The sequence below is a fragment of the Tamandua tetradactyla genome, chromosome 1 (assembly GCF_023851605.1).
Source record: "Tamandua tetradactyla isolate mTamTet1 chromosome 1, mTamTet1.pri, whole genome shotgun sequence".
NCBI classification, from domain to species: Eukaryota; Metazoa; Chordata; class Mammalia; order Pilosa; family Myrmecophagidae; genus Tamandua; species Tamandua tetradactyla.
In genome coordinates, this window is record NC_135327.1 from 10,016,207 (window position 1) to 10,033,226 (window position 17,020).

General features: G+C 47.6%; 1 protein-coding gene across 10 annotated transcripts in view; it reads left to right on the forward strand.

Annotated features, from left to right (window-relative positions):
- Window positions 1-17,020, forward strand: part of PTPRT (protein tyrosine phosphatase receptor type T) — a 1,205,819-nt gene that overhangs the window by 1,144,484 nt on the left and 44,315 nt on the right. For all 10 annotated transcript variants that reach the window (XM_077168216.1, XM_077168229.1, XM_077168210.1 and 7 more), the window contains 3 exons: window positions 9,265-9,341; window positions 15,779-15,815; window positions 16,664-16,761. In XM_077168216.1, the coding sequence (XP_077024331.1) occupies window positions 9,265-9,341; window positions 15,779-15,815; window positions 16,664-16,761 (212 nt within the window). The remainder of the gene's footprint in view (window positions 1-9,264; window positions 9,342-15,778; window positions 15,816-16,663; window positions 16,762-17,020) is intronic.

Consider the following 17,020-nt stretch of genomic DNA (forward strand, 5'->3'; position numbering starts at 1 on the left):
CAGCTCTAGGGCAGAGGCTGTTGACAAGGGGAAAGTTCAAGAACACTGAAGCATTCCCCAGATGGGAAGTTCTAGGGGGCGCTTCCCAGGCTTACAAAAAAGGAAAATACGCTGAGGCAGAGGAAGTGGTCTCAGGTTTTGCCAATTTTATAAAACGAGGCTCTCCTACTGGGATCCGTCAGGATCCCACCAGGAAACAGATGGCTCCCTCAAACTGGTAAATTGAGAGTTTATTCCAGAAATCCATCATGAAGTTTGGTGTAGGGAAATGAAAAAAATTTCATTTTGGGGGACAGTGCAGTGCCCAGAGGCTAAACACTAGCTCAGACCAGGAAGTATGAGCTAGGAAGGGTTACCAGAATCTAGGGGCAGAGAGACCATGGAGGGGGCTGCCTGCCAGGAGCTGTGACCTTCAGGGAGAGGCACGGTGACCCAGAGAAGGGAGCCGAAGGAATAACTACCTCGACCACATCCTCCCCCTCCATCCAGTTTTCTGCCTGTGCTTCCCACCATCTGAACCCAGCTAGAATCCAGACGACAAGGCAACCTGTTGGCTTAGTCCAGTGGTTCTCCAAATGTGGTCCCTGAACCAGGGATATCAGCGACACCTGGGAACTTGTTGGAAATGCTAATTCCCGGGCTCCACCCCAGACCTGTTGAATCTGTATTGTAGGTCTGTATCGTAAGAAGCCCTCCAGATGCTGCTGCGGAGTTTAAGAACCTCTGGTTGCATCTCCAGAAATCAGCCTTCTAGATTTGAAGAGCAAGGTGAAGACAGGTGAACAGGTGGTCTGGAAGGCACATAAGATACCCAGTACTTCTCCTGAGTCTACTTTTCTCCTAGGAAAAGCCACTGGGTTCAGGTGCCTTGGAGTATTAGGCAAGGGATCAGGCAGACTTGGGTTTGAATCCCAGTTCTGCTGTTCACCTTCTCCCTGACCTTTAGTGAAGTCACGCCATCTCTCTGACCTTCAGTCTCTGCATCTGTATTATGGCTCTAGGGAAGCTCTCAGTTTAAAGAGGCCAAGTGAAGATGAATGAATAATGAACCTGAATCTGGTATGGTCCCTTGAATCACAGCCTTCTAAATCTAGTTGAGACTTAGGTTATACTTTTGGTCCCACAGATGACAGATGGTCCAGAGAGGTCCTGCCCAATATCACACTGCAAGTCTGTAGGGCAGCCATGACAGGGCTTTGGTCTCTGGCCTCCCAGAATGTTACATGCTCCCTACCAAGGAGACCTCTCACATCCAGCCACTTCCATGCTCTTGGGGTTGAGTGCTGGTGGGGGGCAGAGGAGCGTGCTAAGGGCCCAGACCTCCAAACAGATTATACACCAGGATGAGCTCTTCAGAGAGGCTGTTCCTTCTAGGAGGCCGAGGGGCAAGGTGTGCCAAAGGGATGGCACCTCCAGGGAGGAACGCACCTCTGTTCTCAGAGACAAGTCCAGAGGCTCTTCCTTGAAGCAGGTGTCTTCGTTGATGCCTGGGGGACAGAGATAGGGGTGACAAAGTAGTGCCTTATTCAGTGCACCTGATTCAGCACCTCCCTTCTCCTTTGCTGTCTCTGAGGGTGACTCCTGCCTGGCCCCAAAGCCCTCTCCTGGTGCAGACACCTTCAGTGCCTTGCCATACCTTCTCAGTTTCCCCATTTCTGTGATGCTGGCCCTAATGTCAACTCCTGACACCTGTGTCTCCCTTCCTGCTGCCTTGTTCTTGCCAATGGAGCCCTGTTCGCCTGCTTGCGAGGCAGGCAAGAAAATTCCAAGTCTCAGGAACAGCCCTCCACAGTGGTCAGTGGGGGCAGGTACATAAATACCCCGGCTCCCTGCCCCCTGCGGGGGAGTCACCTGGACATGCACAATCTTCCAAAGTTCCCCAGCAAGGTCAAGGCCCAACTATCCACAGTAGTAACCTCCTTGGCAGTGCCCCATTAGCAGATTTCTTTCTTTTCTGTCTTGCCTCACATTCCTCTCCTGGTGTTTCCGGGGATCACCGCCAGGTTAAAGACCTACACTCAGTCCTTCTTTCAGGTTCTGCATCTGAGGGAATCCAAATAAGAAACCTGTCTCCCTTCCTCAGGAAGGCATTGGCTGGACCGCATGCCAATGAAACAAGTTCCTCAGAGGGCCCGCTGTCTCGCCAACCCCTCTCGTGCTCTGCACCTTTATCCTTAAGCCTCTCTCTCTCCATAAGCCTCACCCACTGGAGCAGTTCCCCATGGGGCCCCTTGGAGGGGAGATACCCATCTGCCACCAGACACGGATCGGATCGGGCAGAGTGAGGGGGCACAGAGTGCAGGCATCTGGTCTCATGCCCAGGCTCCCTCTCTCTTGATAATGGTGATTCAATCAAGATTGAGTGCACAAACCTTTAGCTTCAGTGAGGTTCCCAGGCAGTCTCTGTGGAATTATCTGCCTCTTCCCTATTGGCCCTTGCAAGATGATGGCATTAACATTTCCTATGCTTCTAGGAAATGATTTTTCAGCTCCATAATTCATTATAATGAGTCAAATCTCTTTTCTCTGAAAAACTGAATCTTTGCTTTACCCTCTTCAGGGCACAGAAGACAGGGAGAAAGAATACCATGTATCCAAATGATTATTCTCTCCCCAGCCTCACCTCTCTGAAGTGATTCTCTCCTCAAGTGGACGTGACTTGAGAAGACTGATTTATCGGGTTACCTTTGATGATAGAGGAAAGGAGGAGGAATTGTGGTTTATTTTGAATTAGAACTGTACAAAGGAGGAAACTGAGTCATCTCCATCCTGGGGTGGGCATGGGAGCCTGTACTGGGGTCAGAAGAGGTGGGGTTGGGGCAGGGCTGGTGTGGAGGGAGTTTGGAGGCAATGGATCTTGGGGTTCCAGAAAGGGATAAGGACTCCACACCTCAATAAGAAAACATTCAACCTTGTACCTATTCTTGAGATAGTGAACTTCTTGGAGCCTTGAGTGTCTCATCCATTTAATGTGGGGTGATAATACGTACTTCCTTGGATCACTAGTAGAACCAAAGATGGTACCCCTAAGGCATCTAGAATAGTGCCTGGTACATCTTAAAGACTGAATTCTTATACCTCGCACAAAGGGGTACTCTAGCTTCATGGCCCAGTTCCAGTAAGCTCTTCTGGTCTTCCTTGAGACAGACTGACGTGAAAACTAAGGACACCTGAATGCTAAATAACTGGATGTCGTTCTGCAGGGATCCTCAAACTCAAATGTGCATGAGAACCACCTGGAGCACTTGTTAAACCACACATTGCTCGGCCCCATCCTAGAGGTTCTGATTCAACTCATCTGGGCTGCGGTGAAGGAATTTGCATTTCTACCAAGTTTCCAGGAGTTGCTGATCTACTTGTCCAGAGACCACGCTTTGAAAACCAGTGGTCCAGTATAGTAAAACTAAATTTACATCTTACAGTGTACCAGGTGCTTTCATCTTCCTTTGATCCTTTGAGCAAATCTGCAAAGGTAGATTCAATTTTGAAGTTGTAATTGGGTGAACAGAGGTTCAAGGAACCAGGTTTTATTGTCAAGATGGTGCAGGCCCCAGGTCTGCCTTCATGGTCCACCCACCCCCTGCCTCCCTTCTGCTGAAGGCAATAATTGACTGCCAATCTAAGGACAGGACAGATTGGATCTGCAGGTAGGGTTAGGGGTCAGCTGGGGGGGAGAGGAAGGATTTGGGTGCAGGATCCAGGCAAATTCTGCCAGTCTTGCCAGACCCAAGTTGCCCAAAATTAATTGTACAGTCTTAAGCAAGGAATGCTCCTGCCCCTTTCCAGTTCTTGGTCCTTCAGACACAAACATGAGTTAATTCATTGAACAGACAGTTATTGGACACCTGCTCTGTGTTGAGAAGGGCCCTCCCTTACCATGTAACGGTGAGCTAGGGATTAGGCAGTCACAGGAAGACAACTCTTCTAAGAGCGCTGAAGAAAGGAGAGATTGGGGTGGGGAGGTCATAAGAAGCTTCCCAAGGAAGGGACGCTGAGAACTGAAGTATGAGAAGATGCCATCCTTACAGGAAAGGGGGCTGAGGAGGGCCCTGGGCCAGAGGAAGCAGAGAGCATGTGAAGGAAGTCCACAGGGATGGATGGCGTCATCTCCCCGGTGCTGTGCAGAAGCTGGCAAGAGCAGACTGTTAAACTTTTAGGAATCTCATGAGCTGGCCCACGCCATGCTGGAAGCTCAGAATGAACCATGATGGGATTATTTACTCCACAGAAATTGGCAGATGTTACAGATCACAGCCTGTGCCCCCCAGAGAGCCATTTGTTAAACATTTTCCAACAAACCACTGATCTTTGTCCTAAAGCAACAAGGAGATCAATTCCCAATGACGGGCGCTATTTCTGTTCCCCTAGAATTGTGTCCTGCGGTCTTGGATCCACACATAGCTGTGGTTCTGTCTGGCCTCGGCCTGCCGCCACCAATCCTGTCCTCCCCACCAGCCAGCTCTTCCCATCACCCCCCCGCAGCTGAGAGCTGGGTGGGGGGGCGCGGCAGGGGCAGCCCCCTCTCACCTCACCACTGCAGAGTTTGCTTCTCCTCCAGATGACTCTGCCTCTCTCCTCTCCTGGTCTTGAATAACAAATGAGGAGCACCAAATTAGCTGTTTTTCAAGCTTGCAAAATGTAGATAGAGCATAATGAGCATTCCGGGCTGCTTGTAAATTACCTCGTATAAACTCCTTCACGCCGCCCGTCACCCCATCTTTCTCCGTGTGCGTGTGGGTAAACACAATTTTTTATCCTTCTAATTATATAAAGTTAGGAGAAGAAGGGGACACAGAACAGTATTATCATCGCTCCCAGGGATAAATAAACCATGAGGACAGTGCTACTCCTTGCCTTGCCTGTCTGGTGAACTTTCAGCTGAATTCTGTCCTTTAATGAACACACATTGTAGCTCTTTGCCTCTGAGGACAAGTTGGATTTATATTTGGTACGGAAGAAGGACACACAGGGAGTGCTAAGTTTCTGAGCCTCTATCACCATCATCAGCTCACTGCCTGCCTCATCTCCAGCCCAAAGCCACCATTTATTAAGCACCTTCTGTGTACCAGGCACTGTCTTAGCCCTTTTTATACCTGCATTTTCTCATTTAGTCCTCCCAACATTCTGAGGACCACAAAATATTGACTTCATGTTGCTAAGGAAAGCAAAGCTAGGGGGATGAACTCATTTTCTGAGTGGTGGAGCTAGGATTTGAACCCAAACCCCAACCCAGATCTCTACCTCACCTCACATTTTAAAAGTGAATCCTACCTGCCAAGGGCTAGCTCACTTGGGATTGGCTCTTGGTCATTTCCTATTAAAACACTCTTCCACAGTCCCAGAAAAGAAGGACTGCTTAAGTACCTTGCAGAGCCCAGGACTAAATGTCTTAATATGGTGGGGAAAACTCTTTCTAACCCCACGCCCCACCCACCTCCTCTGTCCCCTCTCCCAGGGCTGATCTAACACTCTGTCCACAGGACAGGAAAACGGCTGCTGCTAGCCTGCTTGCTTTTCCATGATCTCTGCCCTCCCACTTGCCATTCCCTCTGATGGAAAAATCTCTTCCTCCTTTCCCATCAATCAAGCCTTACTTTTCATTCCTCATTCACAAGTCACTTCGCAAAGCTCTCTATTTCAACACTTGCTAGAACTTGAAGTTCTACTTCTATGTATCATCTGTCTTCCTACTAAATTTACAAAATCCTGAAGCACAAGTATCATGTTTAATAACTTTCTTTGTGCTTCAGCTAGTGTGGCACATAGTAGGTGATCAGGAAATACCCTAATAATTGGATGAAAGAATAATTGGCAAACACCATCATCTGGTGATTAGAGACACCATTTGCCTTTAAGAATATTTCATAAGAAACAAGTTTGTTTTTTTTAATCTTCTTTTTCCTCATTTTTGCTTTCAGATGTTTTATTTCATCTTCAGCAAAACACCTTTTCAACATTCCAATGCTATGCATCCAAAAATCAGGCATAACTCAATAAATACAAGAGATTTTTGAATCAAAAAGTCATTAGTGAGCTCACTGAGTGAAAATGCAATATACAGTTTCACTGTTTTCCAGCTTACAGCTTCTGTATCTGCTGGTAACAAGCCTTGACTCTTGGACACAGGGTGAGGAGCTGGGCCTTGTCTGAGGACTCCTCGCTTATTGTTGGAACAGCTCCCAGGAAGCCCCCCTCTCTGAGGCCGGAAGACTGCAGGGGCTGGGGACCGGCCGTTTGCAGACTCTAGGAGTAGAACCTGTGAGAGGCTTGTGGTCTCAGCCACTGTACTGGGCGGGTGGAGCAGGGGCTCCAGGTCCAAGGGACCTGAGCCGTAACCCCCACTCTGCCCCACACGGGCTGTGGAACTCGGGAAACTTGCTTAACCTCTCTGAGTCTCAGATTACTAGTCCGCTAAATGGAAAGAAGAAGAATACCACATAATTTTGTATTATTATGACAATCTACAGGGTGATTTTGAGGAATAGATGATTGAGTGACGTAATGTATATGAAGAGCACCTAGCATGGACTCAGTAAAGTTGGGAGTAACTCCTCCCAACTTCCTACATTCCTCCTCTTCCCAAAAGAATTACTTACACCTACCACCCACTGCCTCTAGTTGCTTCCACTGAAAATCTTCTCCATGATGAGGAAGAAAACTGGCCTCCATATATCTCGTTTCTATCATAGTGCATGACTCATGGCAGATACTCAATGGATGTCTCTTGAATGAATGAATGACCGTGAGGTGCTATTCTGTGCCTGTTTGTCCTCAGGCCCACTCCTTGCCTTCTCCTGCTCTACTCTGTGTCACAAGGAACTGAGCCCACGGGTGGCATTTCCTAGGCTCTCTCATCAGCTGGTCAGCCAACATCTGATTGGGTTTGACCAACAAGATGCTCCTAGCGGGTGGGAGAAAAGGAGAAGCTAAGGTATTGCTCCCCCTCTATCTTCTTTAGCAGCAAGGGAATCTCCCCTCCTTGGTTCCAGCTCTCACCAGCGAGGCCCACTGTGACTCCACTTTCTGCCAGGAGGCCCCAGCTCCTGGTTCTGGTAACTCACTTCCTCCTCTGTCCCCGCAACCCCAGAGGAGACAGTGCCTCTCTGTTTTTTGCTTATCTCTGAGTTACTCCACTCTCTTATTTGGCTTCTCAACTCTTTCATCATTCGGGCCATCAATTCTGTCGTTAATTCCCTCTGTGGGGTATACTTGAAGTGGTTCCTGAGTAGTGTGTGAACTCAGGGTTAAGGGACCCTCATTCTCCAAGCTCCATCATTCACTGGCCGTGTGGCCAGGCAAGCTTTGTGAGCCTCCGTTTCCTCATTTGCAACAGGGGCTAAAGAACCCATCCTGCTTCTCTCACAGAATCCTTGTGCGACTCCAATGAGGTAATACATTCACACACTCACCAAGGACTTGTCGAATCCCTGCCATCTGCCAGGCCTTTAGGTGCCAGGGACAGAACAGAGACCAGGAAAGATAATGCCCCTGCCCTCAAGGAGTCTTCAGTAGCAATAAAGATGCTTTGTAACTACAAAGTACCCTATTCAGTCTGGCAGAGTAAGCTGACCTGACCTCCCTGACCCCCAGGCCCCTGGGGGATGCCCACAGCTCTCCAGAGACACGGCCCTTGCCTTAGAATAAGGTGCACTGGCCAGCGGGTGCAGCAACTGTGCCATGGCGTGATGCAGCGACCCTCCTCCCAACAAGCGTGCTGCATTTCCTGCACCACCACGTGCACGCATCACTTAGGGTGTCAGAGCGCAACTTAATTAATCATCGAGGATTATCCTGACTCACTATACCGGTTTTTCTGTAGTGGCTTCTATTTGGCCCTATTTGAGGCAAATGCGCCATTGACTAAAGCTTACAAATCTTGTTTATGCCTGGATTGTGGTTAACAAGGTATTCTTTGTAACATGATTTTTGGTTATTGATCGCCTCTTTTACAATGATTTTATCAGCTTCACTTTACTGATACTATTGATAACAATTCTGTGACCGATAATCAATTTGCAACAATACCTTAAGAAGCAAAAGAAAAGCAATTTGTGCACATGTAGAAAATACAAAAATTTACTGGTTTTAAGCAAGCATTAAAACAGAGCACTTCAAGCCAGATACAAGACATATCATGCTGTAACTATTTTACTATGGGCTCTTTGCCATCATCCCTCTCAAGAAATTGTTTTCCTCCCCCATTTTACTGATAAAATCACTAAGATTTAAAGAGGTAGGTGACCCACCCAGGTAAGTAATGACAAAACCAGAGTCAGAAGAATGAGCAGGAAAAAGAGAGAAAGTGTCACAGGTCCTTTTTGTCGTGGTAACATACAGGGCATAAAATTTGCCATTTTACCCATTTTTAATGAACAGTTCATTACAACTGATCATTTTTCCAGTGCCATGCTTCCAGCACCACCTTCCACTACTAAACTAAAGCTTTTTCAGTTCTCCAAACAGAAATTCTGCACCCATTAAGAGGTAAATCTCATTTCACCTCCCCCCAGCCCCTGGTAATCTCGAATCTACTTTCTGTCTCTGTGAATTTATTTATTCTAGAGATTCCACCTCAGTGGAATCATACACTATTTGAACTTTTGTGTCTGGCTTATTTCACTTACTGTAATGTTTCCAAGAGTTCATCCATGTTGTTACATGTTATTGGAACTTCATTCCTTTGTAAGGTTGAATGATATTCTGTTTGCATGTATATACCACATTTTGTTTATCCATTTACGTTGATAAACATAAATGCTTCCACCTTTTAGCTATTGTGAACAAAACTGCTATGAACATTGGGGTACACTTATCTGTTTGAGCCCCGTTTTCAATTCTTGGACATATATACCTAAGAGTTGAATTGCCGGGTCATGTGATAATTCTGTTTCACTTGTTAAAAAACTGACAAACTGTTTCCCACAACTGCTACACCACTTTATATTCCCACCCGCAGTGCCCGAGAGTACTAGTTTCTCCATATCCTTACCAACACTTTTATTCTCCATTCTTTGCCTTGTTTTCATAATAGCTATCCTAGTGGGTATGAAGTGGGACAGGTTATTTTTAAGGCATAACCTCTCTGAACAGAGAGTAACTCAGCGTGGTGCTAAGGGTTAAATGAGGTCGTTTGGGCAAATGTAGCATGATACTTGGCATGCAGTAATCAATCAGTGGCAACTATAAAGAAGGGAGGAGGGTATTGCTGGCTCCTCACCCAGAGCCTTTGATCAACAATGCCCTTGTTTTCTGCTCTGTCTGCAGATGACCATTCCCGAGTGCGGCTGCTGGTGCTGGACGGAGACCCGCACTCTGACTACATCAATGCCAACTACATTGATGTGAGTGTCCGCACGGGGTCGGGCAGCTGGGTCTGCAGTCGGCTGCAGCAGGCTCTAGGTCTGAGGCTGTTCCCCAGCCTCTTCCCCAGAAGCTTCCAGAACATGCTCAGAGTGGCGTGCATCCTCACTAACCTGTGTCCCCAGGATAACCCAAGTTGGTCCTCTTTCAGGCTGGCTGGAGTCACCAGTTCATCTGTTTTTTCATTTATACATTTGTCCATTCATTCATTCATTTTTAAGGTGCAGACATTCATGTAACAAAAATTCAATCGTGCCTACTGGATGCTGGATGCTATGTAATCTTTAAAGCGAAAACATGCCACCCTCTGTGTATCCTCGAAAACCTTAGCAGGGAGACAGGTTGTGCACATCAATAATTCCAGGGCAAACTGGAAAGTGATAAGTGTCAGAAGTTCATATATAAGGCTGCAGGGATTCCGAGGTGGAAAAAAATCACTTCTTCCATCAGGATTGCAAATGTGATGTGAACCAAAGCTTCAAGCACAGGTAGAATTTAGAAATCAAAGAGACGGAAGAGGGCCTCTGGTTAGAGAGGACAGTGCAAGCGGAGAATATGCAGCAGTGCAGTCTGAGAGGAGCAGAGACTATATAATGGGGAACAGAGAATGGAAAATAAGGTTGGGGCTGGATTTTTTTTTTTTTTTTTTTTTTTTAAAGGAAAGACAGAGAGAAGGAAGGAAGGAAGGAAGAAAGGGAAACATCTTTAAACATTTTCTTGTTTTATTGTATTTTGTTTTTCCGTTTTTTGTTACATGGGCTGGGGCCGGGAATCGAACCGAGGTCCTCCGGCATAGCAGGCAAGCACTTTGCCCGCTGAGCCACCGCGGCCCGCCCTGGGGCTGGATCTTTGATGGTTTAAATGGTTAGTCTTAGGATGATGGAATTTATTCTATAGGGGAGAGGAAGCTATTGAAAGTTTTTGATCAAGGAGGTGACCAGTTCAGAGGTGAGCTTTGGGAGGGCTTATCTGACATCCAGGGTAAGACAGATCAGAGGAAAAAGAGCCTAGAATGAGGACAACCAATTAGGAAAGAGCATTCAGAGTGATTCAGTGATTAGTATTTTAGAGATGGCTAAGGAAGAGACTGAATCAAGCTGTAGCCAAGAGGTAGCGAGGTGTGCATGGAAGTCTAGATGGGCATGCCAGCATCACAGTGGCATGCTTTGTGAAATCCCCATAACCTGGGGCCCATTCTGACCATTTGCCTGTTGCCCCGGATCCATTCCTTGGCCTTCCCTTGCTCTGCTCTGCAGTGTGTATGTGTCAGGGGCACGCAGGGGCAGGGGTTAGGACCTCTGCAGGGTGCATTTCCCCTGCCAGCGTCTGTCTGAAGTGTTCCCCTGTGGGAGATTGCAGGATGAAAGGAAGGAGGAAGCCAGCATACTTCTTCTTTCAGTCTCCCATGGATGGCAGCTCAGATGTGGTGGGTCTTCTCTCTGGTTTCAGCTTCCATCAAGCAGACCCACCAGAGTGACAGCTTCTGCCAGGTGGTCCCAGCTCTTGGACCCTGGAAACTTCTCTTTCTTCCATCATTCTGCTAGCTCTAGAAGTGGCCGTAGCCCCCTGCTATTGTTTCTAATCCCTGGGTCCCCCACGGTCCCCTGTTTGACATCTCAGCTCCTCCATCACCTGTATAACCAACTCCCTACATTGAATTCTGTCTGTCTGAAACACCGAGTGGTTTCTGTTTCCCCACCTGAACTTTAACTAACATGGAATTACTATGTAGTCAGCCATTGGGCCTGAAGTTATAGCAGAGGTCAGAATAGACCATCTCTACCACCATGTCCATTCTTGGAAAGCTCACAAGGTATTGACCAGTTCTTAAGAGCTCATCTCTAGCCTGGACCAATGCACTCCAAGCATTCACCTATCCACACCTTCAGGCTTTCCCTCATTCATTAGCACTCATTGCACAAACACGGAACAGACACTCCACTGTATGTAGACCCTTAAGACCAGATCCCTGACCTAAAAAAAGGACTTAGAGTCTAAAAGTGAGGGTGTCAGATGAAAAAAGATCTTCACAGAGAAAAGGGCTATGGGAGCAGAAGGAAAACCAAAGCCTGGGAGGAGGCACAGGGGTGGGGTGGGGTGGTCAATGAAGGCTTCCTGGAGGAGATGATGGCTCAGTGTGGTCTTAAAGGATGAGTAAGAGTCAACCAAGGAAGAGGGATTTAGAATCACCTAAGAATTACTGATAACCACCCAAGGTAAGTGCCATTACTTCCTATTCCCTGATGAGGAAGCTGAGATTCTTGAGGTTCTGTAACCTGTCCAGGACCACACAGCTCAGAGGTGAGGGAGTGAGGACAGAAGTTTGAATCCGGCGGCCACCCCCACGTGGGCTCTGCCTTTAATACGAGCAGTAAAGCAATGACAACAGCAACTTCCACTTGCTGAGTCTTGGGCCCTAGGTTGGGTAGCTTTAAATGAATCAGTTCACCGAGAGCTCTCAATAACCTTTGAGGATAGGTATTATCACTCCACTTTGCAAATGGAGACGTTAAGGTTTAGAGAGATTACAGTGCTTGCCCAGGTCATGCAGCTGGTCAGTGGCAGAACCAGGATAGAAACTGGACCTAAGCGACTCTTGGTCTAGTGCTCTGGGCTCCACCTTGAACCCAGCACACTGGGGACTTGGTCGGCGAATATTGAACCAGACTGAATTGCTTCTGGCCACTTCTTCTGGACCCTCCTTATGTCTGGGTGGGTGTGGCAGCCTTGAGGGCTTAGATCCGCATGGGGTCTGCTGGCCTGAGTTGCTGTATTGGACTTTGTCATCTGAATAGAGATCCCCAGAGAAAGTCACTTTCCTAGATAAGCCCCTAAATCAAGGATGAGTGTGTGTCTGGCTGCAGTCAGAGCCAAGCTGCACTTTGATGTTTTATAGGCAACAAATGAAATTGCATCAACTGCAAGAGAATCTCTACAACACGAATACCTGTAAAATGAGTTGATAGCACCACCCCATAGAAATGTGATAACCTATGTAAAGTATCTGTCAGTGTCGCAGTAGGAAACAGAGATCACTCAAATGGAGTTCAGTAAGGAGGAAAGTTCAGTAAGGGGGTAGGAAGGTCAAGGGAAACCAAGAATAGCTGCTCTGACCACCCTTGGCCTAAAGGGGCAAGGTGTGAGAGGAGCTGTTGGGGCCAGGCTGCCCGATAGGAGCTGAAGCCTTTGGTAGAGCAGCAGAGCCAACCCATGGTGACCTGGCAGGAGGGGCCTAGAAGAAAACATGCCCCATCTTCACTTCCTCCTGGCTTCTGAGCTTGTGCCTCTTCACCCCTGTTTTGGTTTGTAAGCTGCTGGAATGTGATGTACTAGAACTGTAGTGGCTTTTAAAAAGGGAAGTTTAATAACTTTCAAGTTCACAGTTCTAAGGAAGTGAAAGTGTCCAAAATAAGACACTAAAAAAAGGTCACCTTCACTCAAGGAAGGCCGATGGGTCAGGAACCCCTCTGTCAGCTGGGTGGTCACGTGGCTGGCATCTGCTGGTCCCTTGCTCCTGGGCTCCATTGCTTTCAGCCTCTGTTCCTGTGGGGGGTTCCTCACTTTACTTCTCTGGGGCTGGTCTTCATCTCTTGGCTTCCCTTGGCTCTCTCCAGGTTCTGGCTTGCTTAACATCTCATGACAACATTTGCTGAGCTCCAAGCATCTCCAAAACCCTTGCCTCTATTCTCTGCCTATCAACAGTGCTCTGAAGTTTCTGTCGGCTCTCTCTCTGTTGGCTCTGAGGCTTCTGTCATTGCTGTCTCTCTCCAAAATATTTCCCCTTTTAAAGGACTCCAGTAAACTAATTAAGATCCACCTGGAATGAGTGGGGTCACATCTCCATCTAATCAAAGGCCACACCCAGTATTGGGAGCAGGGAGATAATCTGATCAAAAGCTTCTACCCTGCAATATTGAATTAGGATTAAAAGAAAGGGCTGCTCCCACAGAGATTGGATCAGGATTCAAACATGGTTTTTCTAGGGTACATAATACATTCAAACCAGCACAACCCCATTAGTCAAACTCAACTGGAAGCCAGAGGGCACTGTCCATGCAGGTCAGTCTCCCAGGACACAAAGCAGAGCATAGAAGGGTAAAGAGGGATTAAAAGGAGGGACAAAGGGAAGAAACCTAGCACAGCACCTCCTGCCATAGTGTAACTCTGTGGGGTAGTGGGTGGGAGAATCACATTAATTATGAACTCTCTCTATATATATTTCAGCAAAGTGAAAACTCCCTGGGGTCTCGGGGGTTTCCCAGCAATCACTCCCTAGAATACTGTCCAGATCTCCCCCTTTTGCGCTTGCCTGCACCGCAGCCAGAATCCTCCCTGGCTCTCCAAAGAGCTAACTGCCCGTGCTAGAATCCTCTATCCATAATTGGGTCTTGACGATTCATTAACATGACTCCATTTGGAGAACGGGCTGGATGGGGCCAGCCCTGCCTGGGACTCCGGAGGCGATGGCTCTGCTGCCGTCTGAACCACCCGCAGACTGGTTTGTTTGCACACCCGAGAATGTATTGGCCACTTGAATCTGTTATAAATTACCAGCCTGGAAATAAATATCGTATCTGGGTCCCTTGTAAGTAACAGATGCATGAGTGCAGAGTGAGCTAAATGCTTTTTTGGATACAAACCTCTTTCCCGTTGCTCACAGACAGATGGAGGCAGGTCCAGGCCTCGTTTGCAGTGTATCTGTGTGCTGCGTAGGTGGGACTTGAACTGAAAGTTCTTTCAAGGTTAGCAAGTTTTCTGCACCAGCTCCTGGCAAATCCCCAGGGGGGCCCCAACTGAGCAGTACATTTCCTTTTATCTCCAATGCTGAGGAGTCTCATGTTTAGAATGTTTTTCTCTTTGGAGACTGTACAGACTCTTGGAGATCAGAGAGGGTGTCTTTATTCAAATCCAGTGCGGGGACGGGCACACAGCATTCATTCACTCAACACCTATTTGCCAAGGAGGATGGTCCCGGTCATCTCCTGTGTGCTGGGAACACAGCCGGGAGCGAGGTGGGTGCAGCCCCCATTCTCATGGGATCACATTCAACTTATCTTCTCCTGGGCCATTGGTCATGGCACTTTTCTCTGTATCCGCGGTACTGGGTACAGTTTTCAACAAAGGCTGTTTGGCAGAGGCATGCATGAGTCCATCTTTGGGGTAGGTTGTCGCATCCCCTTTACACACAAGCAGGAAGACAAAAGACCCTCTGGTTTAAATCGTGGTTTGGAGGATTATTATATACTTGAAAGTCAAAAGGATGAAATTCTGAGCAAGAATTTCACATTTCACCTGTGGAATCAGATACCTTGGGTACACCTGCTCTGACCATTTCATCCCTGCGGCAAGTATTTCCACAGATTCTTCCCCTCTCCCCGTTGTTGGCTGGTTTGCATGCTTTTCTTCAGAAACAGCAACTCTTCCCACCCAGAGGCCTTAGCATGGCCCCTGCCTCTGCCTGCTGGGCCTGTCTCCATATAACCGGCTGGTTTTCTCTCACTCCATTCAGGTTTTTCCTCAATTTTCAATCCCCTCCTTGGAGAACCTTCCCTGACTACATCCATCAACAACCTCTGCACCAATAGCCTCCGTCTTTGGTATCGGTGGATTTATTTACGTAGTTATTCATCCATTTACTCAATAAATACTAATTAAGTTCGATGTCCTATATTAAGCACAGCTCTGCCTGTCTCCAAAACTCAAACACCCACTATAATGTATTTGCTCTTTGTAAAAAGAAAGGAAACCTTCCATATATGCCATGCCCAGGGGGGAAAAAAGTGGGTTATCGTCAACCTCTTCCCCAGTGATTAAGGTTAGGGAGCACAGGGTGACCCCAGGACAGGGCACAGCAGGGCCAATCAGAGCACTCCGAAATGTACAAGGAAATCAGAAACCGGTCTGTGAATCAGAAAGTGACTCTGTGGTCCCTGGGTCACACCTCTGGTCCTCTCTGCTGAACAAAGCATGGGAAAGCAACGTCACATCCTTTCCAATCTTCTTTTCCTCTTTGTTACTAATGCAAGAAGCCAACAATGCAGGGCCTTGCCCAGTGTTGCACATAGAATAGTGGCTCAGGAAAGACCTTTCACTTCCCTCTCCCACAAACCAGAAATGCTCCTTCTCCACCCCTTTTCGGGCACATTTGCAGAGCTACCCGCCATATTTTTGCTCCCAGTTCCCAAGGCAAGTCTGCTTGGCAATCTCACAAGTAACGATGATTAATAACAGTGAACATTTAGTGAGTTTCTCAGCACTTGACATGCATTTTCTTAGTTAATCTTTGACACTGCTCTGGGAAATACCTAATGCGATTCCCATGGTAAAAACCAAAACTTGGAGAGAGTGATTAAGATGCACATGCTGATGGTAAGCTTTGAGGCCAGGCCCTTTACTGTGCTTTTCTCCCCTTATCCAGGGATACCACCGGCCGCGGCACTACATCGCAACTCAAGGTACGTGTCCTCCCTCCACCCAGTCCTCGGAGGCATCTCAAGGGCTCCAGGGAAGAAGGCTCTCTGGGAAATGACAGCCTCAAGCCTTGTTGCCCTCTCCCCTGAACCTGTTACCCCAACTCTCCTTTTACACGCAAGGTTCCTAACTCTTCACTGGAGGAGAGGAATGATCTTCCATGAGCTACAAAGTCACAGAGTGGAAGGGCTGTTTGGCAGGGAAGGAGGTAACACTAAGAAAAAGGCAGGAGAGAGAGGGCCCAGGCAGAGAAGACCAAAACCATGCATCTGAGGCGTGCTCCAACAGCAGCCCCCTCCAGGGCTGCAGCTCAGGTAGCTGATAAGGACCAAATCTCCTGGATGGCACGTGCCCCAGAAAGGAATTTGGCAATACGTTATCAGAAGACTTAAATAGAATCAGACCTTTCAAGCCCTTCCAGGAAGAAAGTCCTTGGATAATTATAAATATGGACAATGATATACCTGTAAAGATATTATTCACAGTCTTGCTTATAATAGAAAAATGTGAAAACAATCTAAGGTTCCCAACGCTTGAGAGATTGATTAAAGTATGGTGCCTCCATATTATAGATTATTAGGCAGCTATGAAAAATACCATGCCTGTAAGAATTCTGCCCCTCCTCCCTCCCAATCCCAGTATCCTTCTTGTCTCTCACTGAAATTCCAGAGTCCAGTCTTCAAAATGTCCATTGAGCCCTCTCATTGCAGCCAACCGGGATCTCTCCTGGCCTCACTCTCTACGTGGAGCCTTGACTAACCAGGAAGAAAAGTTTTCTTGATTGCTTCCTTGCACATGCAGCCTCTGCCCCTAAGACTTTTTCTTTTGGCAGGTCCAATGCAGGAGACGGTGAAGGACTTTTGGAGAATGATTTGGCAGGAGAACTCAGCCAGCATCGTCATGGTCACGAACCTCGTAGAAGTGGGCAGGGTAAGCCTCTCCTGCAGTTACAGAGGTGGAGGTTGGTGGAGCTGTGCTGTTCAGCATCTTCTCTGTTCCATGCATCGTGCTAAGTGCCTCCCAGTCAATATTTCAGCCTCATCGCAACCTATCAGGAAGTCACCATCATTCCTGTTTGACATTCAGGGGATGTCCTTTCCTTTCCGATCCCCCTCATCTCTTTCTCCACCCTCACTCTTCGTTGATGATGTCATCTCATATATTTTAAGGAAGTGAAAGCCCTGAGATG